The sequence below is a fragment of the Drosophila busckii genome, chromosome 2R (assembly GCF_011750605.1).
Source record: "Drosophila busckii strain San Diego stock center, stock number 13000-0081.31 chromosome 2R, ASM1175060v1, whole genome shotgun sequence".
In the NCBI taxonomy this organism is placed as follows: Eukaryota; Metazoa; Arthropoda; class Insecta; order Diptera; family Drosophilidae; genus Drosophila; species Drosophila busckii.
Window position 1 is genome coordinate 8311549 of NC_046605.1, and position 25421 is coordinate 8336969.

The 25421-nt window shown below is 43.4% G+C and overlaps 1 protein-coding gene across 17 annotated transcripts in view; it reads left to right on the forward strand.

Annotated features, from left to right (window-relative positions):
• The window catches only part of LOC108596117 (PDZ and LIM domain protein Zasp), a 59720-nt gene extending 34713 nt beyond the window's left edge, over positions 1-25007 (forward strand). Inside the window, exons 3-16 of one of the 17 annotated variants that reach the window (XM_033295054.1) lie at positions 4566-4717; positions 4790-4946; positions 5761-5894; positions 7006-7100; positions 7866-8115; positions 9518-9712; positions 10984-11086; positions 12659-13489; positions 13609-13779; positions 18027-20031; positions 20231-22520; positions 23741-23924; positions 23978-24217; positions 24275-25007. In XM_033295054.1, coding sequence (XP_033150945.1) covers positions 4566-4717; positions 4790-4946; positions 5761-5894; positions 7006-7100; positions 7866-8115; positions 9518-9712; positions 10984-11086; positions 12659-13489; positions 13609-13779; positions 18027-20031; positions 20231-22520; positions 23741-23924; positions 23978-24217; positions 24275-24352 — 6885 coding nt within the window. In that variant the 3' untranslated portion in view covers positions 24353-25007. Of the gene's footprint in view, positions 1-4565; positions 4718-4789; positions 4947-5760; positions 5895-7005; positions 7101-7467; positions 7548-7865; positions 8116-8398; positions 8799-9517; positions 9713-10983; positions 11087-12658; positions 13490-13608; positions 13780-14066; positions 14256-18003; positions 22521-22822; positions 23640-23740; positions 23925-23977; positions 24218-24274 lie in introns of those variants that run through there. The other 16 variants (XM_017981557.1, XM_017981558.1, XM_017981552.1 and 13 more) reach the window with 16 other exon arrangements.
• The last annotated feature ends 414 nt before the right edge of the window (positions 25008-25421 follow it).

The following is a 25421-nucleotide window of genomic DNA, read 5'->3' on the forward strand; positions in this document are numbered from 1 at the left end:
ATGCCACTTTGGCTGGGCTTTTGTTTATACCTTGTATATGCTAAAGACTTAAACGGTATATTGCCATAGCTATAAACAGACAAAGGATTTGCTGATTGAAGCTGAAAATATATAAAAAATAAGGTATACAACACTTAGCGATACTATCGACATGTTATTTATATCAAACTCAGCTGTTTATGCTTTTAATTTTTGCATATCCGCACATTTGCATATATCGTTAATCATTTCAATCGATACTATCGATATATTTTACACAGCATATGTCTTAGTCGTTGCGCTTGTCATTTGCTTAAATATTAAATTCCTGCTTGTTTTGTAGGTGTTTGTGGCTTGCTGTCTAAATGAAATTCAATTTTAACACACTTCAATAGTTTTTGAGGCCTGCCGAGCGTTCAGTTGGCTTGATTACAAGCTTTTAAATTTAATTCGCAATATGAATTTACACAGCAATTCAAATTCCCAGCCCAAACAAATAACGCACTACAGCCATATTGCAATTAAATATCTAATGGAAACATTTTCGAGCTCACTGCAACTCAAGTGCACTCAGCAGCAGGATCTAAGCAAACTGCTAAATATGTGCACATGTCAAGCCAAATGCAGAAAAAGCACAACAACAAAATACACAAAAAAACAAACAAACAAATGCATTTAAAAATATTTTCACAACGGCAGCGTGTGCTTCATACTTATCAGCAGCTTGGGAAACACACTGGGCGCCAAGTGGCAGCTCGTAGCTCATGGCTCATGGCGTAGCTCATGCTGCTGCTGCTGGCCAGTATAAATCATCATTTGCCAGGGCTGCTAACAACGCACACACATGTAATGCGCTTGGAGGCCGCATTAATGCTGTGACAACAGCAGCAGCAGCAGCAACACAAGAGAAAAAGCTAAAGCCAGAGCTAAAGCTAAAGCTGCAGCAATGAGGGTGTCTGGCTTATGTGCGGGCCACAAACTAAATAATAGTAATGCTCGACACATTAGGGACAAGTTTTATGGTAATACCAGCTTGCTGCTGGCCTAGCCTGGCCTGGCCTGGCCTGGCTTTATTACTCTAGCCTAGACATGCGCGCTGCTTGCACAATCAAAATCACAATCACCCTGAAATTTGAAAGAGTTGGGAGTGAAAAAAAAGTGGGGGGTGATGCCCGGGGCTTGTAACGACCACCGGACCGCCGAAAAACCTTGGTGACACCGCGATGACATCAAGTCAGCTACAAAAAAAAAAACAAAACAATTATCATTATAATAAGGCGGCCAGCCACAAATGCTATAAAAGCTGACAAAGTCTAACAAGCGCAGCACGAACAAAACTGTAATCAGACACCACAAGGTGGTTGGCTGCTGGTGAGGGCGATCTCGCGCGTCCTCGGAGAGCAGGGATCGCCAGTTGGAAGATTCCATGGTTGATTTCAGATACCCATTAAACCTGAAATTTTTCTAAACCAAATTCTTGAAAACATTTTTTTTGAAAGATTTCTTCGTCTATCTGGCAAACATAATACCGTTTTCTTCCGGCAATAAAAACCATCCGCTCTTAACCTACCGTCCCCTCGGTAGAATGTTGTTAAGACCAAGACTAGCCACTACCTATTCAAATGGTGATCACTCCTATACTGTTTTCCGAAGAGTATCTTAATGTTTCTTAGTTATCTCTATCGACATTGATGAGTATCGTACCTTACAATTTGCTTTGCAAATGAGTTGTCAACATATTAAATTTTTTATTTTTTTGTAGATAATGTTCTTTTGAAATTATTGGGAAAGTGATCTTATGTTTTTTAGTCTTCGACCATTTGTTCTAAACAAAGATATCTGATAACAATTGTTTGGTGGAGCTTTCAAATTTAGTCTTTTTAGGCTTGACAAACATATGTAAATAGCGAGGCAAATTACTATATGCTATATAATATCTTTGAAATCAAACACATCAAATATAACAAACTCAAAATTATTTGTTTGATGGGATCGATTATTTTTTTTTGCTTAACAAAATAAACTATTAATTATTTTTATTGATAGCACTTACGACTCTGATTATAGACTGTCTTGTATTTTATATATGTTGAATTAAGTTAAGCAAGTCTCCTAGCTGAATTTTTTGAACAGATATGTAATTTTTGACTTTATCCATTTGAAACATACATTGCTTGTCCCATCGGATTACTTATTTCTCAGAGAATACACATATATTATGTTTCCAAAATGAATCTTATTTTATGTTTTACAGACGTATTAGTTTTTAATGGAATGTTTTTTAATAATCATAAACGTAAAAATTTTGTTTGAAGAACTTCTGCGTCTTGGTAATACGAAAATATTAAATGAGACAGACTATACGTACTATGTGTAGCATTTCTTTGTATTTTTTTCAATAATTTTTGAAATTATTGAAATTTTTTTTTTAATTTTTATGTAAATTTTACATATTTATTATCTTACATTGAGCATTCGTATATCAAATAAAACACATTTTATATTTTTTCGAAATTGTTTTTGAATAGCAGAGTTTTCTTTGTAAATTCGTTGGAACATCTGGGTTAGGACATTTTTTGAACATGCTGGAGAGTTCTTTTTACAATTTTGAACATATTGAATTTTGTAAAACGCTTTTCACATTTTTCGCGAAGAAGTGGGTCCTTTGGTCTTGCAAAAAGGTTCCCCGCAAAAGAACTGTTGGCTCGCGCTGAGAAGCCAATTGAAATATGCAAGTCGCTGAGCTTCCGTAACCGACCCAAACCTTCAACTGTTACGGCTGTGTCTGGATAGGTGATTGTGGTGATGACGCGGTAGAGTAATTACTCTGTGCAGCTATGTGTTGCTGCCACCGGCACGACCAATTTCAATTTTCGACAGCTGCAACAACAACATGGCAGACAACATGTTACAAGAAAATGAACATGTCAACGGCAACTGGCAACTGGCAGCCAGCAAGCCGCAACAGCACGCGCCATTTTGCTTTGGATTGGAGTTTCTACTCTTTTCTTTTTTTTTTTTTACTTTGTGGGGCGCCGCAATTTTGTTCTATTTTCTTTTTAGCAAGTTTCGTAAATATTACAAAAATTTAGGTGTCTCGCTTGGCTAGCATGCCAATGAAATATTTATGAAGGCCTCGTTGCCATTGCATGTGTGTGTATGTCGCCGTTTTGTATAAATATAAACCAGCCGCAGTCAACAGACAGCGACGTCGACGGCGACGACGACTGACTGGGCCTGCCTGTCAGTCTGATAAACAGACAATTTGCCAAAGTGGAAACGTGCATAGCGCCTCTAATTTTTGGGGTCGACAAGCACCTGTGCCGCAAGTCTAGTACAAGCAGCAGCGGCAGCAGCAGAAGCAACAGGAGCCCACAACAATTTGCCTATGTCTCGTGCTGCCATTTGAGGTTGTGCAACTGTTTGTGGCACATTTAAGTTTGTCTTAGTTCGAGCTCAATGTGGTAGCTGCTTGAAACTTTTGAGGCGCTTTTAAAGCGTAGCTAACTGAAAAGTCTGTAAACGTTGAAAGCAATAAAATGTAAATAAAGTAAACTACAGCAGTTGACAATTAAATTTGTTAGTTGCTGACTTTGTTAATTAAGTTAATGAAATGCAGCACAAAAAAGTTGTAAACAATTGTCTGTTGGCAAATAAATACATTACAGTTAGAAGTGTAATTAACATTTATTGCAATTAATGCAACAAAAGCCAATTAAATATAAATATAAATAGTTTCGTTTACTTAGTTAATAACATCAGCTTACTGTGCTATCGATTGATCAGTTTATAATATCAATATCACATTTAATTTTAATGATTGTAGCCTCCAGCGTTAATAAATTCGATGTTTATTTGTATTGTATACATTATATATTTTTATTTATTTATTATTATATTTTTACTTTTATTAGCTTATTAGTTTTGTTGCACATTTTTTAATAAAAAGTTGTGTATAATTTGTTAACTCTTAGCTAGATATTTTAACATTAGCTAGATATTTCGACATAATTTCTGTTAGAAGTTTCTCTGTTATTAACATAAGCAAGCTCTGCAATCACTAAGCAACATTTTATGTTAGAATAAAATGTTGATTTTATAGCTAAAAGTGTTGTTAACATGCGTCTGCTTATAAAATTACGCATACGTAGACAGCTGTAGATTTTTTTACCTTTTACTGCTCTTCCGTTCTTCCCTTTATGTTTGTCGGATTGCAGCGCCAGTTAGAGAAAATTTTTACGATTTTAATCGTCGACAAATTTATGGCTTTTGGCTGTGCGCACAATTTCCCAGCAGACGCAGCCGGCGCAGCAAATAAATAAATAAATGCAAACAACACACGGAAAATAAAAAGAGTGCAAAAAAATATATGAACAGTGCCTATAAACTAAAAACTGCGCGAGCTTAGCTGTTAAAAAATGCATAAAAACAAAAAAACGAACGAGCCAAGCGCAGCGGTCATTGAACAATTGCAGATGCAAATTTAGATTGTGGCATAAAGCGTAATAAATTCATTTAGTTGACTTGGCTTTAACTTTAAGTTGAAAACAATAATTGTAACGTTTTATCTTTTGTGTCTTTTGTAGGTGAATGCGGGCAGTTTGTCGGAGCAGGCTGGTCTGCAGCCTGGCGATGCAGTCATCAAGATTAACGACGTTGATGTCTTCAGTATGCGTCACAAGGATGCGCAGGACATTGTGGTGCGCTCTGGCAATAATTTTGTCATCACAGTGCAGCGGTAAGTACAGATGTTGAAGCAGCAGCAGCAAGCAACAAGAGTATTAACTGTATATATATGTATAACTTGCAGCGGTGGCTCCACCTGGCGCCCACACGTGACGCCCACGGGCAATGTGCCACAGGCAAACTCACCCTATTTGCAGACAGTGACGAAAACTTCTCTGGCTCACCATCAACAGGATAGCCAGCACATTGGCTGTGGCTACAACAACTCGGCTCGTCCATTTGTAAGTGCACTAATTTGTGAGCACACACACACACAGACTGAAAGAACTGAGTGGCATTTAAGCAAGTGTAGCATACATTTGTGTGCTGTGTCTAACAATCATTTATAAAATTCATAAACTCATGCCTGGTTGAGCTAAAAATTTGAAATGCTCAAAACTTTTAAATAGAAAGCCTTGCCGCACTTAGCATTAGCTCTCAAACTGCCAGGACTGTCAGTCCAACAAACACACACACACACATATTACTTACACTGACGTGCTGATGACCAATGATGTTGATAGTTAGTCTCCAGGGAGGCCAAGCTCTGACTCTGTGGCTCTGACTCCAGCTTCAGCTCTGGCTCTCTGTTGACACATTCAGCGTGTTATGCCTTTGTTATTGTGTGTGCTGGGGGTTTCATATTCATTTATTTCATTTTGGGCGTGTGTGCGTGTGTGTGTGTTTGTATATTTTCTATGAGCTGACAACATTTGCATTTATACGATGCCTGTCTGCGCTGTCTGTTTGTGTGTAGTTTTTGAAAAGTGTCAGAATGAGTAATGAATATGAGTGCTAGGATTATTTGCTGGCAAGAATTAATGTGCAAAAGGGCTCACACACACACACGCGCACACAGCTGTCTTGCATTATAATCATGTCTGTGTGTGTGTGTGTGCTATGCATACATTTGCCTACATTTCATTGTTATGAATTTCAATAATAATATTAATAATAATAATAGTCGCTCTGTGACAGCTTGAGCGCCTCAAAGCATCAATTGATTTATGCATTCTATTTACGCATTTTATTTCTCACACATCTATCCATGCGCAGGGCACCGACGGCGGCGACGGCGTGAAGAGCATCGTCAATAAACAATACAATACCCCGGTTGGCATTTATAGCGATGAATCTATTGCGGAAACACTTTCCGCTCAAGCGGAGGTTCTGGCTGGCGGTGTGCTCGGGTAAGTTTACAACTTTCTACTTTTTTTTATTATTGACAACTGCAATTCAAAGCCTGTCAGCCCAAAAATAACAAAGTAGCGCTTGTCAAGTGTAAAAACGACAACAACAACATCGTACAAATAAATAAGTCCATAAATTTTGAGCCCTCGCATAAGCCTGCAACATGAAATTCTGTAATATTAATTTCAGAATCGAATTTGCAACAATTTTTTTCAAATTAACAAGTTCAAATTCAAGTTTTTGAAGACGCATAAGCTTCTGATAAATAAATCTTCTTCTACTTCTTTCTAAAAGTAATCGTAACTTACAAATGAGCAGTCCTTACCACTGATAGATCAAGTAATAAAAAAGAGGGACCATAACTTTTCAATCAATACACTGATTTCCATTAAATTAGTCTTAAAAGATACCTAAGACTTTAATTGGAGACATAGCAGCTTAATCATAGATTCCTTTGCTTGGCAGACAGTAAACTTAATCCTAAATACGAAAAGTTTCCCACAGATCTGCTCAATACGCTAAATAAATTTCGACTACGTGCGAAATTTAGACGTTTCAATATTGAAAATTTAAATTCCTTTGCGCTTGCACTTCAAGTTTGCATAAAAGGCAGGAGCTTTAACTAGCTGGCGAAGCAAGCAAAAAATATATATTGTCTGCTTTATGTTGCGCCAAAGCCGTGGCAACAAAAAGCAACTTAAAGTCCGCAACGCACCAGTCGTCCGACTGTAGAGCTGGGCGGCTGTCTAAGCGTCCCAAATGCTGAGTGCAATTTCACAAATGATAGCTGGAGAGCAGGCAGGCCTCAGGTTTTGCCGAGTTTTATTCTTTTCTGGGCTGGCTGGTTGGCTGGCTGGTTGGCTGACTGGCTGGCTGGGCTGTGTTTTGTTTGTTACAAACGCACGCGTGGGAATCGCAAGCTTTTTGCACTTAATTTCTTTGGGGGATTTTACTTAGGTCAACGCGGCGTATGCGCAACAATGTAACACACTGCATACTTTTGCGCGCCGTGCGCTTTTTTGCAACCAAAAGTATGCTACACTTAAAACTAAGCTAATGCTTGTCTCTCTCTCTCTCATTCTCATTCTCTTTTTCTTTCTCTGTTTGCAGCGTGAACTTTAAGAAAAACGAAAAGGAATACCAGGCTGACCGCTCGGAGGTGCTGAAGTTCCTGCGCGAGGAGGAGACTGGACAATCGACCCCAGGTAATGACAGGCCACCCAACTATGAGCTGGCACGCCTGCTGCTCATACTCAATGAAGGCGTCAATCCGTTTGTGTGCGATAATTTGGCAGATTAGTTTTGGGTTCGCTTACACTGTAGTGGGTTAAACTAAAATGGGGGCAGTTTGCCAGCACAGTCTTTAAAAATAAGCACACACACCTGCCGTTTTAAAATAGTTTATTTATTTTTTAAAACACACAGCAGAGACCTTGAAATGGGCTTGACCTTTGGCGCGCAGGGCCCCATGTATATATTTATTTTTTGTAGCTAATTTTGTTTTTATTTTTTAACATGTTGTCTGTTTTATTTGCTTCTCTTTTCTGTTTGTTTATTTTTGCCTTTGCTTAGATAAAAACAAAGAAATGGATTTCTTTTCTCTAGTCAAAAGTCATTTCTAATGCGATTACCCCCAAACACAAACATACAAAATATATCATAAAGTTTTCTATCATTATACAAGAATAATAAGTTTATTTATAGTTAATAAATATAGTATTATTATTAGTTAAATATATATAAATAGTTGTTCAAATTTCGCTTGCTTTTAAATACAAGTATAGATAGAAAGAAATTACAACAATTTGATTTAAAATTGCTGCAATTTTAACTAAATTAAACAGACTCTACCTTATGTATCATTATCTGTCTCTATGTCTCTAACTCATGTTTGTATTTCGACTCTATTTGCATACAACAACAACCAAAACAAAATGGCTGCTCACACAAACACACACACACACCAACAGCATTTGGTCAAAACAACAACAACAACGGCCACTACGAGCATGATGCACCACAACAACAACATCATCATCAGCATCAACACCAACATCAACACCAACAACACCAACATCAACAACAACAACAACAACAAGTCTATCAATCGAACGGCGCCACTCGCCATGTTAGCGCGCCTGTGAATACACCAAAGCCTCCAAGCACCGGCGGATTGCCAACTGGCCAAAACATTTGCACCGAATGCGAGCGCCTCATTACGTAAGTGCAGTTAGTGCGTACCTCCCTCACCACACCCCGTTACGTGTTAACATTTGTGCATGCCCTTAACAGTCTGCTAATTAACAGTAACAGTTGCATTAGCATAAGTAGCTCAGGCAGCTATCAAGTGTTAGGCTTATAATAAGGGGTTTGGGCATTTGATCGGTTTGGAACTTGAGTGGATTGCAGGCTCACACACACACACCACACACGAACAAACACCTACACACACTTGAAGTGCATTGTAAACTGATTGAACTGATGCTGTGACATTTGCCTGCAGAGCCGCACAGTCCGGCGAACTTCTATTGGACGCAAAGTCACGCGATTGGCGGCAACGAGCGACGCACGCCGCTGCCGCATTCAAAATTCGAGCAGGACGAACGCATTGGCACCAATTTGCAGCAAAATACGCTGGCGCCGGCGGCCACGCACAGGCCCAGTCTGCCTGTTGCCAAGCAGCAGACGACGGAGCAGCAGCAGCAGCAGCAGCAGGTGCATGAACAGGAGCTGGTCGATCCGCGCATCATTGTTATGCCCATTTGCCCAGCGCTGCAGGGGCCCGACTACAAAGCGGAAATGCAGACAGCGTTGGCGGCGGCTGGTGCGGGTGGTGGCGCTGGTCCGCGTACATTGTCCGCCAGCGGACATCCGCCGTGTCAATTGTGCGGCGTGGGCATTGTGTAAGGATTTCCATGTTCCATGTCGCATGTCGCCCTCCCAATCCAAATGATAATTCATGCGCAGTCGTCTCCCACTCTCTCTCTCTCTCTCTCTCTTCTTTGTATGTGTGTGTGTGTGTATCTATGCATGTGTGCGTGCATTTTAATTTGCTTTTATTTCGAAGTCAATTGTTCAAATTTATGCAGTCTACAGTTGCGTCCATTATTATGCAGACACCTCCAACACCTGCGACTGCGACTGCAGCTGCAACTGCAACAGCCGCTGGAATTGCAATTGCAACTGCAGGCTTCGGCGGCTCCGTATGGGGACTATCAACATCATTTGTATTAATTTGTATGCCAATTTAATTGGCTGGCCATTGACGACTCATGAGCTTAATGCGATAATTCATTACAGCTTTTACATACATATTTGATTTTTATTTGTTCAACGCGTGTGCTAACAGCATAACAAGCTTAAAGTTAAGCCATGCACAAATGATTAAATGTTTAAATAAACTAAGGCAAAAGGTAGAGCATTACAGAGACTGTAATAATTAAATTGAATAATTTTAGTAATATATTTTTAATCAAAAGAAAACTCAACTTCTAAATTTCTTGCGTCTATTTGTTTATTATAAGAGAAAAATTCATTATATGCGTTCTCTAAACCTTTTGCCTTAGCATGTTCATAATCCAATGTTATCTAAATGTATTTCTTATATTTTATTTTAATTTAGCGGCGTCTTTGTGCGCATCAAGGACAAGAACTTGCACGTCGAGTGCTTCAAGTGCGCCACCTGTGGCACCTCCCTGAAGAACCAGGGCTACTACAACTTCAACAACAAACTCTACTGCGACATCCATGCCAAGCAGGCTGCCCAGAGCCACCCACCACCCGGCACCGAGGGCTATGTGCCAGTGCCAATTAAGCCGTAAGTGCCCCCCAGTCCACCCCCATCCGTAGTTTGCGCCGTCTTCTTATTTTTGTTTATTGCCTGCGCCTCTTACATGGCCAATTGAGCGGGCATCAGCTATGAATATGCATGCAAATATTATTTAAATAAATGCATGCATATATTTTCACAGATGCCACAGACACGTTTGACATGCTGCCGCTTTTATTTGCCAGCTTACAATTGGTTGTCATTTTTACGTAGTTTGTGCCGTGTTTTTTTTATTGTTCACTGCACTCTCTGTGAACATAGAAACTGACAACTGATTGCTGACGTGTCGTCAGTCAGCGTAAACACAACAGCACAGAGCACAACACAAGTCAAGCCAATTTTTATTTAATTGAAATGTCAGCCCAAAAATATTGCAGACAAATATGACACGTATGTGAAACGTTGCGCAATTTATTTAAATTTTGAATTTAAAATTGATTTTGCCGTTGCAAATAGCAAGGCAAGGCAAGTGTGGTGAAGAGCCTAACTCAACATCAATTGTCTCTTTCTAACGAGCGCACTTAAGTTTCAGCTCTTCTAATTACTCTCACCTCAGTATGAGGATGGGTTAGCTACTGAGCAAGCGTGACTAGCCCTACTCAACATCACCTGATGGCAAGCTATCTCGCTCTAGCATGCAAGACAGGCTGCAAACCTCGCTTCCGTTCACAACAGTATAAGTGTTGGCTAGGCACTGAACCTTACTCAACATGCAGTCAGCCTGCATAGCTTGTACTAAGCTCTACTAATTTCTTTTGTGAATATAAGTGTTGTCTAGGCATTGACTGCGCCCAGCCTCAGTCAACATCACCTGATTACAAGCTATCTCGCTTCGCTGATATTCTCCTATTTTCGTTCAGAGCAGTATAAGTGTGCGTAAGTCACTGCATGTGCGCGACTAGCCTTACTCATCTTATCTCGCTCTGGCATGCAGTCAGGCTGCAAATCTTAAACTCGCTTATACTAAGCTCTCCTAATTTCGTTGAGAGCAGTATAAGCGTGCGTAATGCACTGAACGTGCGCGACTGACTAGACTTACACATTTTATCTCGCTCTAACTGCCAGTCAGCCTGCCTGAGCTTATACTCGCTCTCCTAACTTTGCTCTCAGCTGCGTTAGGCCTGCATGTGAAGTGCGTTTGCTTTGATCGTTTTAGTTGATGCCCGCGCTTTGTGCTAGTAAGACGCGTAAGCAGCATCGCGGCTGTTCTTAAAATTGTGCGCAGTAACTAAATTAAAGTTTTCATTTGGTGTTTCTAGGAATACTAAGTTGAGTGCTAATACCATTTCATCGGCCTTGAGCTCGCATGGTTATGGCAATAATGGTTATGCCAATGGCAATTCTACGCCCACACCGGCGCCGGTAAGTAAAGCAAACTACTGCTAGTCTCTATACTTTGAATATGTTTCGTTGTCGTGGCGTGCTAAAAACAATCTTGTCAGACACACACACACACACGCAAACACATGAATATACACACACTCACAAATGCACAAAGTAAATGTAAATGGTTTGGTTAAACGAAAAATGAATATGCAAAAAGAAGAAGAAGAGCAAAAACAGAAACGCAAAGCAAGCAACGAAATATTTCGTATGTACATATGTTTTTACCGTTACCCCCAGCAGTTAATAGCGCACCTTGGCTGCTTCTTCTTCTTCTTTCTCGTCATCTTGCTTGGCTGATGTTTTTACTTTTACAATCAATTTTATCATATTGCTGGGCAAAAATGTTTGCATAAATTTCTTTTGTAAATTTCGCTTGCGGCAGACATATGCTAAAAATCATCTACAAAAACAAAAACAACAACAAAATGCAATGTAATGCAAAAACTTTGAAGGCAACAACAACAGCAACAAATAAGAAGAATGTAGGGGGAAAAAAGAAAATATAACTTTAAGCATTTCATGCAATTTTACACTTGAAGAGCAAAAACGCGAGGGGGGAGCAAAGAGCAAAAGACGCTGTGGCTTTGTTTACTTTAAAAAAGGAAAAACAAGCAAATGGAAAAACTTTATGCATTTGTTGTTGTATGTATATGTATGTGTGTGTGTGTGTATTAAATATATTGTTTGTTTTTTTATTGCATGCAAGTTATTTGTGCTGCTGCATTCGATTTGCTGCTAAGAAAAAATTAAATTTAAGTGTAACGATTCATTGACAAATTGACTGACTGCCAATTGAGACCCACCCACCCAGCAAATTGCAACAGACGTGTTGCTGGCTATAAATAGCGCCCCCAAGTAAATCAAGTAAATGTGTTTGCCGCAAATTCAATTGTCTAACGATTTGTCTATTGCAATTGGCAGCGCTTAATTCTGTTTTTTTTTTTTGGCTGCGGCTGCGGCCAGCGCATTTCTATGAAATGTGCAATGGCTGCTAAAATGCTAAATATACATTGCCCAATGCCTTGCAACACTTTTTATATATTTATTTTTATATGTATAAGCGCTGTGGGCTATAAAAAACATACAGCTGCAGTTTGTTGGCTAAGCACCGCTGAAATTTATATTCAGTTTAGTTTGACTGCACAACTCGTGTCCGCGGCACGCAGCCAACGCGGACGCAGCTAAAAAATAACAGAAAAAACGCTTTAAAAAACGCTTAAGTTACGCTGCAAGACAAATAAGTTGGTGTTGAGCTAAGCGCAGCTTCAAAAAGTGCATAGAAACAAAACTCAATAGTGTTGAAATTAAATGAAAATTTTCAATTTTTAGCTATAGCATTACATAATACACGCAGCTGTTGCTTATTGGAATACGCTAGTCACTAAATTAGTTTTAAGTGCAAAGTTTAGGCGCACAATTGACCTTGACCTATTAGACTATAAATAGCGCCCAATCAAATCGAATCGCAGCAGTTGCAATTTGCATGCCCCAAATGTTGTATAAACTAACTAATTTTTGTTGCTTGTTTTAACTATTAACGCTGCTTAGTCCGAGCTCAGCTCGGAGCTGCCTTTGCCGCCGCCGCCGTCGCCCACACAGCTGCAGCTGCTGCAATATGAAACTGAGGAGGCGCCACCAACACAACAAACAACACAGCAGCAACCACAACAACAACAACACACACGCACCAACAGCAGCTTGAGCTCCATTTCAAGCGGCTCAAGCTCTGGCGTTGGCAGCGGCAGCGCCGCTTTGAGTCCCAACAGTTTGGTAGCCTCAAGTGCCTCCAACTTGTCGCTGGATTTGGAGTCAACACGCTCGCCAGCGCATTCGCGTCAAGCCTCTGGCTCGTGTAATTCACTGGACGCAATGCCGACGACGCCGCCGCTGCCGCCGCCGCCAGCGCCAGCAGCACAAAATGAGAACGACATGAATACGCAAAATAAAAACCACAATGCGTACAATCAGCTGCTCAAGCAGTATTCCAATAAGCTGCAGCAACAGCAACAGTCCAACACAAACAGACACAACAATACGGCCAAGCCATTTGCCACAGCCGCGCAGCAGCCACATGTGGCAGCACTAACGGCTACACTTGCTAATCAATTGAAATTTAATTCACATCAGGCAGCCAACGCAGCAGCAGCAGCAGCAGCAACAAACGAAGTTGATAATACGCCGCTTAACATGGCGGATGAGCAATCAGCAGCAGCTATTTATGGCGATGCCGCCGCCGCCGCCGCTGCTTGCGCCATGCCGTGCATGCAGACAAGCTCAATGAGCGCTGGTCAGGATCAGCCCTTTGAGTATGTCACCTTGACCGGAAATGTCATACGCAGTGTGCAGCCGCCGGGTAAGGGCGCCAATGCCAGCTACAAGGTAAGTGCGCCACAGCTCCCGCTCAGCTCAGCTACACTAACTACTGTTTATTGTTCAATGTTTAGTTTTAATGCGCAGCTCATTATTTAAGTCTCTAACTTATGCACTCTTCTCTGCAGGTGAACCAGGGCTATGTGCGTCCATTTGGCGCACAATCTGCGCCCAAGTCGCCGGTGCCAATGGCGTCGTATCCGCCGCAGCAGCAGCAGCAGCAGTCGCCACGTGCAGCTGCTGGCGCCAATGCCTATGCCACCTTGCCACGCAGCAATGTTGGCCAACAAGGTAAGACAGCAGCTGATGCTGAGCTTGAGTCTCTGTCAGATGGTGAATGGGTTTAATGCTCTATCTCTCTCTAACCTACATACATATATATTAAATATATGCGTGTTTAGCTTACGTGATATACAGCCAGTTTACAGTTTAGCGCAGGGCTACTTTCTATATATTTTTTAAACAATTGTGTATATATTTATCTAATAAATTCTGCTTAACTTAATTTCAACAATGCTGCAAGTCAAATATACTAACAAATCTATCTATCATATAATAACTGTGCTGTATATATATATGTGTCTAGGTCGTAATGTACAAAGGTACAATAGCTTCAACAACAAACAACAACAACAACACCATCAACAACAACAACAACAACAACAATATCATCAACAACAAAAGCAACAATATAGAAACTCTTATCCTGCTTATGGTGCAAACAATTATAGCACTCAATCCTACAACAACAACAACAACAATAGCTATAATCGAGGTAAAGCTGCTACGACTTTTGCCACATGCCACATGCAGCAGCAGCAGCAGCAGCAGCAGCAGCTAAGCAGCTACAGCTTTTTAGTCGCGTAGTTTTGTTACTTAACTTAACTTTTGAGTTGTGTTTTGTTGTTGCGCAAATTCAAAACTGGTAACAAGTCATTTCCCTTTTGCTGCGCTAAAACATTTTAAATAAGTTATAATAGGGCCAGTCAGGAAATTAAAATCGACTGGCAGCAATCAATGTACGCTGTGGGTTGAGTGGGTGGTTCGCCAGTTTAACATTTTCAATGCCAAATGCGTTTGCACCCACTGTACGCTTCCGGCACATTGCATGCGCTGAAAGCCAAACCGTAACCGTAACCGATACCAAATGAACGTTGCGTATACGTAATGCTGCGAAACGAAACAATTCATGCACACCAATACAAATACACACACACGCACACACGCACGCACACAATAAATGATATAAAATGTGCCCGATTCGACGTTTGCACCGCTACAATCTCTGCGGTCTGCAGCCGCCCCCTCCCCCCAAATAGGCGGGCACGCCTTCATTTGCTGCGCGTTTCCTTTAGCGTAACTAAGAGCGAAATAAAAGCATAAAAATTGCAGCGAGAAAACTGCGTGTCGACCAAAACACTGACCGCAAGCATTAAGCGCACAAGAAATAAATAAAAGGTCATGGGGAAAAAAAAAACTACGCAGCTGTTTGAAAATGAAACTTAAAGTTTATGCCGATTTTTGTGGCTACAAATATTTAAAAAAAAAATGTAAATTAAAGTAGCAGCTATTAAAAAAATATTTAAGCACTTAAAGCAACAAATTTAGAATTTATCTAGAATTTCTCAAAAATGTTCAAATTAATATAATTATATTAGAAACGTCTTTAATAACAGTGAAGCGAAGAATTCATTTATTTAATTTAAATCGTTAGTAAATATTAAAGCAATTATTAAAAAATATTTAAGCACTTCAAGCAACGATTTAGAAGAACTTCTCAAAAATTTTGAAGTTATTATAATTATTTTAGAAACGTCTTTAATAACAAGGAAGCGAAGAATTCATTGACTTAATCTAAAACGTAATATTTACTATTAAAGCAACTATAAAAAAATATTTAAGCACTTAAAGCAACAAACTTATCAAAATTGCTGTTTAGGACTGTTGAGGAAAAAGAATTTAATGTACATAGCTACTGGTTTAATATATTTATTTTAGAAACGTTTTTAGCAACAGGAAAGTGAAGAACTCATTTATTAATTTAAATAAATGTAATTTAATTTGTTTTAGAATTTTATAGTTACGTGTTTAGATTTGATTTCAAAAGTGAAGTTCAATTTTAAATTTTTATTTACATTAAATTGATATGTAGTTTGGGATATTTTGCTGCTTATTATGTTAAAGTACAAAATACAAAGTTTATTAATTTTGTATTTAAATTTAATATATTAATTTTAATCAAAAAGTATTTGCAGTGTTAGCTTAAAATGATGTAGAATTTTAAAAATATCTTTTCTTTGCTAAATAATTTAGTATTTATTTGATTTTGCTAAATTAATGAAGCTTTCAGCAGTTTACTTTGAGCAGGCGACTTTTAGCAGACACTGTGCTAGAATAAAAACGCAACTACAAGTAGCAGTGAGGCAGGCATTCGGTTTCTTGCCACAAATTTTTTATATATGGGAATACCCAGGCGGGCAGGCGGCGGCATCAATATATAAAATATATATTTATACAAGAACATATATATGTATATATGCCTTGCTGACATATATGTTTACAGCATGCTCATGCTGTGCGTGTGTGTGTGTGTGTGTGTGTGCGTGTTTGTATATCAATTACGAGAGCGGCCACTGTTGTGTGTTGGCTGCTATGGCAACGGAAATGAATTAAGAGCAAATACGCAAGTGGAAGGCAAGGAGTGCAAGGAGTGCAAGGATACGCTGCTTACAATTTATGAGGCAATTCTTTTTGCGCAGTTATGCAATTAAAAATACAATTATTGAATGCCCAGTGCGTCGTTATTCAAATGCATAAATCTTCATTAAGCGCTGGCCACTCAAATCGCAAATCAATCTACACTAATCAAAGCGTGTGAATCACGCAAACAAGCCGCAGAGCAATATTAAGTATACGACTGTGGGTTGAGCCAGGCGGCAAAACAAATGCGCTAACCACTAGGTGTGGGGGTTGAAAAAATACAAAAAAATGTGTTGGCAAACAAATGTTTGTATTACACACATACCAACACGCAGACACACACACACAGACGCACACACGTGCGCGTGCCATGTAAACGAAGTCAGATAAATTACCAAGCATTATTATAGCAAACAGGCTACGCCCCCTCTCTCGACCCAGGCAGACAGCAGAGCGTGTCGAGCATTCATGCATCAAATGCCTCAAATTCTTCAAGTCCTTGCTACTGCTTGTTGAGTTCTACTGATTTATTGCCTGCAATAGTTTTTCTCTCTTTTCTCTTCACTCTCTCTCTGCAGTTTTGGAACTATTTATTAAGCCAACTTACATTTGTTTTCTATGCCTTTTGTTTAAAACATTTCTCTCTCTCTCTCTCTCTCTGTTGATTTTCTTTTAGGTTACCAATATTCCTATTAGTGTAGCTCACACACACGCACACACACAAGCAAATTTTGTTTATGGGATATCAAATTTTTGGACTTAACGTTATTTGTACAATTTCTTAAGCAGTTTATATACAAAATTTGATTTATATTGAAAATAAATAGTGTGACATTTGTTTTTAAATATTTTATTTAAATTTAAACATAAGAAATTATGTTTCGTTGCTTATGCTTAACGCTGCCAAATGCTCACTAAACTAAAAGAATATTAAGCTACTAATTGAAAAATGCAACTTTTGGCTGCTACAAATTTGTGGCAGCGTCAAAGTTTCAGCGCAACTTTTTTTGATATAACAAAGCTACACATTTTTCTTATTGTTTATGTGTGCGTGTGTGCCGTACGTACGTGTGTGTGTTTGCCCTTTTCAATTTCTGCAAAATTACAGCCAATATGAAATTATGCATAATAAAAAGCAATGACTACCTGTCGTCGCCATTTTGGCTCAGACATGGCCATAGCCATAAAAATGGAAGTAAATACGCACACACACACACACACAAATACACACATGCATATATGGGCTGCGTGTCTAGTGTGCGTTTGTCTCCCACTCTTTCGCTCTCTCTGTCTGTTTATTGTTTCGGCTCTGCAAGTGGCTCTGAAAATAAGAAATAAAAGCCACCACATATATTTTTATTTTTTATTTGCGCATTCGGCAATTTTTGTCTGCAGTCTATTTAATAATTTTTTTCGCTGCTTTTATTTGCGCACAAAATATTGCAAGTGATATTTTTGTTTGCGCGTGCAAACTTTAACGCGCATACGCCGCGTTGTCAGCTACATTTTATATTAATTACTTGTTACCAGTTTACACACACACACACACACACATGCAAATTTAAATACGTTTGTTAGACTTTCTCTTAGTTTTGTTGTTGTTTTCGCTCTAATCCGCCGCTTGAAGCCGCCAACGCCGCCGCCGCCGTCGCCGTCGCCGCTTTGTAGTGAGCCAAACCAACTAACAAGCGAATGTATTTTATTTCTTTCTGCTCTTATATTTGCCACCCGCCTCTTGCCCCTAAACTGAATTAAAAAAAACGCTTAACACGCTTAACAATTAAACCCCCAAAATAAAAAACACAAACACCAACGCACTAAAGTCTTGGAGTCGACTGAGGCAGAGGCTGATGCTTGCTTGGAGCCGCAATACGAGGAGGAGTGCTATGAGGAGGACTTGGAAGCGGCCATGGCTGCCAGTCATCGTCCACATGGCAGCAGCTTCTGCTGGCCGCCGCCGCAGGACGACAGCCATGCGGCGCCCACTGCTGCGCCACTGTACATTGCACCGCCGGAGACGCAGCATGTGGTGGTGGCCAATCCAGTGCAGCAGGTGCCGCCGTTGCCGCCGGGCAGCGCTAGCTCCAGGCTAGATCCGCAGCCGGAGCAACGACAGCAGCAGCAGCCGCCGCCGCAGCCGCCTCAATGGCAAAGCTATTCAGCGCCACAGCTGAGCAACGCGCCGCCGCCAGTGGAGCCCGAGTCCAGCTCGGATAGCTACACCTCCACCTCGACCACCACCACCACCACCTCGGAGGAATATCAACGCATGTACGCGGCTCAGCTGCAGGCCTATCAAATGCAGCAGGCCTATGAGCAGTCCGGCTCGGAGCTGGACTACCAGGTGGACTATGCCAGCTCGCAGGATGTGCAGGAGTACGCCTCGGGCAGACGCAGCGCGCAGGAGTGCGTCGACTCGCTCTCGGCGCCATTGAGCACCTACAAGCTCATCGATATGGTAAGAGAAGTGACTCCCAGTCCCGTGCCCCCCACCGTTGCAGCTGCTCCAGCGCAGCCAGCGCGCCATGTGGTGTTCAATGATGAGCCCGAGATCAAGGAGCTGCCGCAGCAGCAGCCGCCACACAGCGAACTGGAAACCATACCCGAGTCATTTGCTGAGCAAGATCCAGAGGCTTTGATCATTGAGCAGCGTTGCCAGATTTTGGAAAGCGAGCGCATGTTTCAGCCCACGCCAGAGATTAATCTCGAAATTGCGCCAGTGCGGCCACGTCCTGCACCCTCTAAGATACCCAATCCCTCGCCCAAGGAGTGGATCAATCCAATGGTCGCAGTGTTCACCACAGCGCCCGAGGTGCCCTTCCATCTGGTCGAGTGTCCTTTTCCCAAGCCCTGCGATGATAATTTTGAAGCCGAAGCCGAAGCGGCAGCTCAAGCTCAAGCCAAAGCCGCTGCCACGCCTCGTCAATCTTTGAAGCCGCAAGAGGCTGCTCCAACACCCGCTCCAGCTCCCATTGCCAACTATGCCACTGAGCTGCTGCGCGAGTCGCCGCCACGTGGCACGCGAATGAGCTTGGCCATGTCCATTGCACCCGAATTTCCCATGAGCTTTGTCCCGCCCGCTAACGAGGGCATACCGCTGCCCGAGGAGACTGTGCCCTATATGCCACCACCCATGGATATGAAACCCTATCTACGCGAAGATTACCGCCCCAAGTCGCCCTTTGTGAGCGCCCTTACCACCGCCCCGGAGCGTCCCTTTGAGGGTCACTTCGATCGCGATGTGCCCATACACATTTGCGATCTGCCCACGCCCACGGAGCATCTCAGCATGATTGATGCACTCTGCACCGCACCCGATCGTGGCTACACGCCACTTAATCCCGAGAATGCCACACAGCGTGTGGATGCGGAGCAGAAGCAAAAGGAACTCAAGAAATATGAATTTCAGGTTTTGGATCATGAGGAGGAGCTGGGCATCAAGCCGGAGCCGCCAGAGAGCGTGGAATACTACAAGACGGACAACAAGCAGCGCAAGTCCTCCGCCTTTGCAGCCATGCAAGCATTCCAGCCCTCGCGTCAGCCGCTGAACTCCGCTCCGAACAGCGTCGCCCAAACGCCGCGTGCTTCAATTGTCTCGCAGACGCAGCCCATGGACGATATGGAGTATCAGAAGTATCAAAAGGGGCATGTGCGCAACCAGAAGCGACTCGATTACTATCACAAAAAGGAAGAGGAACTGCAGCAACAAACTCAGACTCAGTCTCAGTCTCAAACTCAAACGCAGACACAAACCGCAGCACGTAGACAATCCCAAATGGAAACTCAACAGATCCAAGCACAGACACAAACCGCAGCACGTAGACAATCCGAAGCGCAAGCTCAAACTCAGCGTAGACAATCCCAAATGGAAGCTCAACAGACTGAAGAGCGCAGACAATCCCAAGCGCAAGCTCAACAGATCCAAGCACGTAGACAATCCCAAATGGAAACTCAACAAACTGAAGAGCGCAGACAATCCCAAGCACAAGCTCAACAGATCCAAGCACGTAGACAATCCCAAATGGAAACTCAACAAACTGAAGAGCGCAGACAAATCCCAAGCGCAAGCTCAACAGATCCAAGCACGTAGACAATCCCAAATGGAAACTCAACAAACTGAAGAGCGCAGACAATCTCAAGCACAAACTCAACAGATCCAAGCACGTAGACAATCCCAAATGGAAACTCAACAGAGCCAAGCTCAGACACAAGCCCAATCGATCCAAGCACAGACACAAACCGCAGCGCAAACTCAACAGATCCAAGCACAAACACAAACCGCAGCCAAGACACAAAACCTTAACAGCCAGACACAGTGTCGTCAGTTGGAAGAAAAGCAATCCAAAGCGACTTATTTGAGCGCGACTACTGCTACTGCCTCCTCTAACGCCTCTTCCACAGTCCAGTCCACTAGCTATACCAGCCACGCCTCCTCTGTAAATACCAGCAGCCTGAAATGCGATGCACACGAACTGATCGAGGAAATTGCCGATGAGCTCGAGCACTCGGAGGTTCTCTTTCCGCCACCATCCCCGCTTAGCCATCTCAAGGGCAGCAAAGCCGTACAGTCCGGCCTCCACAAAGCGGACACTATACCCAAGTACCAACGCAACTGGACCTCGCTGCCCACACAATCACCCATACGCACGCCCGAGCCACAAGAGTGGCGCGACAATCTGCCCCTAGCCTTTGTGGGCGTGCCAGCGACAGCCCAAGCGCCTGCCCAAGCTGCTGGCGCCGCCCAACCAAATGCGAACACTGTACATAGACCCATAGCCAAGTTGAATGGCGCTCAGGTGTCGGCGCCGACGCAGGTGGTTGTGACGCCCGCGTCGGTGCCCATCATCATTGAGGATCGCTCGGGTCCAGTAACAATGGCTTTTCAATCGTTAGATGCCTACGAGTGCGCCGACCAGGCACAGACGCCCGTGCGTCCATACACGCCCTGCTCCTCGCTGACCAACAAGCCGGCGCCCATCATACCCTTCTACCAAACGGCCGAGAAGCTCTGCTTCGAGGAGTGCTCGGCGACGCATGCGCGCGACTACAACCAAGGCGCCGCCTCGCCGTTCCCAGACCGCGCACGCTCGCCCGCACCCGGACCGCCACCCAATCCGCTGGCGGCCATACGCGCGCCACGCATGAAGGAGCCCGAGACGGCGCTGCTCACTGCCAATCGCCTGCAGACAGGCTCCATAACCACCGGCCAGAGCTATCAGGGACAGCTGCTGGCGCACTCGGAGCAGAGCTCGCAGTCGGCCAGCCAGAGTTATACGCAGCAGCCAGAGCGTGTCAGCGAGCGCCAGCTGGGCAACATGCACATCCAGCAACGCGAGCAATCCTCGCAGCTGCAGCAGCAGCAGCAGGCGCAGTCGCAGAGCCAGACCAAGACACAAGTGGGCAACATGCAGATCGAGCGTCGACGCAAAGTCACTGAGGAGTTTGAGCGCACGCAGAGCGCCAAGACGATCGAGATACGCAGCAGCAGCAGCTCGGCCAAGGCGTCGATACAAAGCCAAAGCCAAATTGCCGCTCAGCAGCAGCAGCAGATGCAGCAGCAGCAATCGGAGGCATCAGAGCGTCGCTTGTCCTATGGCAAGACAGGCTATGTGGCCAATCAGGCGCGTCGCTTGAGTGAGATGGAGCAGGAGATCAGCAGCCTGACCAGCCAGTCGCAGTCGATAAGCGCACGCGCTTCGGGCCTATCCGAAGGCGGCTGCTTTCCCAATCTGCGCTCGCCCACGTTCGACAGCAAGTTTCCGCTGAAGCCCGCATCGCCCAGCGTGGAGATTGCCCAGACCAACAAGCTGCTGGGTCCGCCGCCAGGCTTCGTCCAGCAGCAGCAGCAGCAAAAGTCCGCCTTCTCCAAGGCGGGCGGCTACACGCAGCAGCTGCGCTCAGCGGGCGCCGCTTCATCTTCAGTTGCATCTTCAGTTACATCAGCTACATCTTCATTTGCCACAGCCACAGCAACTAAAGCTTCTTCTGCTATTACTACCACGACTAATAATCAAGCCTGTGCCGCCTATCGGGGCAGCCAGGCCGCCAAGCTGCCGGCTTTCAATAATAATGGCTCGCGTTCAAATGCTTCTCTCGCAGCTACAGCGGCAATTGCAGCAGCTGTCACGCCCACTGCGCCAGCGCCAGCGCCTGCATCGTTTCCGCCCAACTTAGCCGATTTGCAACTAGACTCTAATGTTGATGGTTCCACAGGTGCGGGCGGCAAGGGAGGCGCCTTTGGTGCCACCTCGGCGCCCAAGCGCGGACGCGGCATTCTCAACAAGGCCGCCGGCCCAGGCGTGCGCATCCCACTGTGCAACAGCTGCAATGTGCAGATCAGGTGAAGAGCAATGAAATCCAGCGTAATGTTGTGGCTGCCACATAGCATGTTGTTGTGGCAATCGCTCGCAGTTGTTGTTGTGTTTATCGATAGTATCGATAAAAACACTTATTTGTTACTGTTTAATAATTGTGTTGTTACTTCCGTTAACACATTTTTAAGTCATATTTCAATTAATAATTCTGTTGTATTTAAAATTAACTTACAATTATTTTCGATCGTTTAACCCTTTGCATGCATTTCTTGTAACTGCTTTTAACCCTCGTTGTTGTTATCGTTCATGTTCTTGTTCTTGCTTGCAGCGCCCCTTGCCACGCCCATTAATACGCATGCTAACACAACTTGCAACGCGCCACTTGCCACACCCAAAGCAACTGACACGGAATCCAACGACGCCGACGCCACGGCCATGCTCGCCGAATCCATTGGCAAGATCAACATGGGCGAGCAGACGAGCGCATTTATGCAGGAGGCGGGCAAGATTATATCCAACATGCTGGAGGCGCGTCTGGCGGGCAGTGCCACGCCCTCGCATGCCGGCAGCAGCTTGAGCCTGCGCAGCAACAGCAGCTCCAATCTAACCAAGAGTCCAATGATTGTGCGCAAGCGTCTGGATCTGGATGACTTTAAGCACATTGATCCCACACAGCCAGCGGCGTTGCAAACTGTTGTGGCAGTGCCTGCAACTGCTGCTGCTGAAGTGTCCAAGCCACAGCTGGCGCAGCCGCAAGTGGCGCGTGTGGAGCAAACGCTGCAGGCGGAGCTGCCGGCTCAGCATCCTATGAGCAAAATATTGGACATTTGTGATAGTGGCAAGCAGCCGCAGCAGGCGCCAGAGCCTGTGGCATTTAGAAACAATCTGCGACGCAATACGGGCGCCACTCACGCCGCCGATCGTCGCTCCTACATAGAGCCCAAACCAGCAAGTGTCCCGCCCAGCAATAGCAATGGGCAGAGCATTGGCCAGGGCGGCGTCACTGCGCCCACATTTAGTGTGAGCGTCAAGGCATTGGGTGGCCAGCAGGGTCCCATGTCCGAGGAGAACGAAAAGGCCGTAAGTCAGTTGCTGCAGGATGGCAAGCGTCCGATTTGCTGTCAGTGCAGCAAGGAGATTACCTCGTAAGTAGCGCCTGCGCATGTTTGTTGCCACGCCCACAGCCCCAGCCACGCCTTTTCAGCTGCAACATGCACTTATCTCTGCTATTTAAATGCCATTGCAGAGGTCCGTTCATCACCGCTTTGGGTCGCATCTGGTGTCCCGATCACTTCATTTGCGTAAACGGCAACTGCCGTCGTCCATTGCAGGACATTGGCTTTGTTGAGGAGAAGGGCGATCTCTACTGCGAGTACTGCTTTGAGAAGTTTCTGGCGCCCACCTGCAGCAAGTGCGCTGGCAAAATTAAGGTAACACCTTTTATTAATAGCTTGACAACATTTATTTATATAATTAATTCTAGGGCGATTGCTTGAATGCCATTGGTAAGCATTTCCATCCCGAGTGCTTCACCTGCGGCCAGTGCGGCAAAGTGTTTGGAAACACGCCCTTCTTCCTAGAGGATGGCAACGCCTACTGCGAGGCCGATTGGAACGAGCTCTTCACCACCAAATGCTTTGCATGCGGCTTCCCCGTCGAGGCTGGCGACCGCTGGGTCGAGGCGCTCAACCACAACTATCATAGTCAATGCTTCAACTGCACTGTAAGTCGATCCGGAAACTTTAATTGAATTTTGGGCTTACCTTTGATTTACTTTCAGTACTGCAAACAAAACCTGGAGGGTCAAAGCTTTTACAACAAGGGCGGTCGTCCCTTCTGCAAGAATCATGCGCGTTAACTGATCGTACAGTTCCAATTAGGCCGCGACATTTGACTTCAGGGATCACGCACACGCACACCACCTACAACAGCAACAGCAACAGCAACCAGCAACTCTTAACTACAACTTTAATTCAGCAAACAATTATTGCAGTTTTAATTATTATTATTTTTGTTTTTCAATTCGTACGCATACACACACAAATGTTATCCTAATTTTAAAACGACACGAAATCGAATTAGCTAGCAAAACGCACACGCATCCACATCAAAGCAGAATTATCGACCGCAAAACATATATTTATATTATTTAATGATCATACTATATAATCGAACTATTATTATCATTATTATTATTATTATTTTGTTCAATTAAGCAAGCGACGTATTACTGTTGATCAAACAATTAGCAAACCGCGCGAAGAGATTTCATTGATTCAATTCGGAAACGCCAGCCACGCGCTTGATCAGCAGTTAAGAACAGAAAAAAAAACAAACAGCAAACGCTTTAATCAATCTTTGCGATTTTCAATCATGCAGCTACAAATTTAATTTAAATGTTACTTTTAAATTATATGTTGTAAACTTAACCCACGATAAACATTTATAATTGATTGTACAACTGCAGCAAATCAGCAGACAAATAAATTTCGAAATCTTTTTCGCGTTTAAAAGTTTGTTTTTCATTTTATTTGTGCAAGCAGCAGAAGTTTGCGCTGCAAAGTAGGCAACGGTTTTTATTGCAGTAGCTTCCTCGTATGGTGACGAAAACAAGCTATAACTCGGTCATATCCTGCCAAAGTGTCCTTAATTTTGGTTTGTAATGCTCACAGGAGAAAACTCTATCGATCTGCATTCAAGGATTATAGGATTCTAATATTACGAAATTCAGTCCAAGGCGCTTGAAAAATTGTGCAAAAACACAAAATCCTTGTTTTCTCCGAAACTACTAGCAGGATATTGATGTCCTTTGGTCAACTGATAGTCCTTTTGAAACAGCATCGATTGGCATTAGTTTCGTACTGTTCCTGCAAAGGACTCGGGAGTTATAGCTATTTTTCTGTACACGAAAAAATGCCAATATCTCG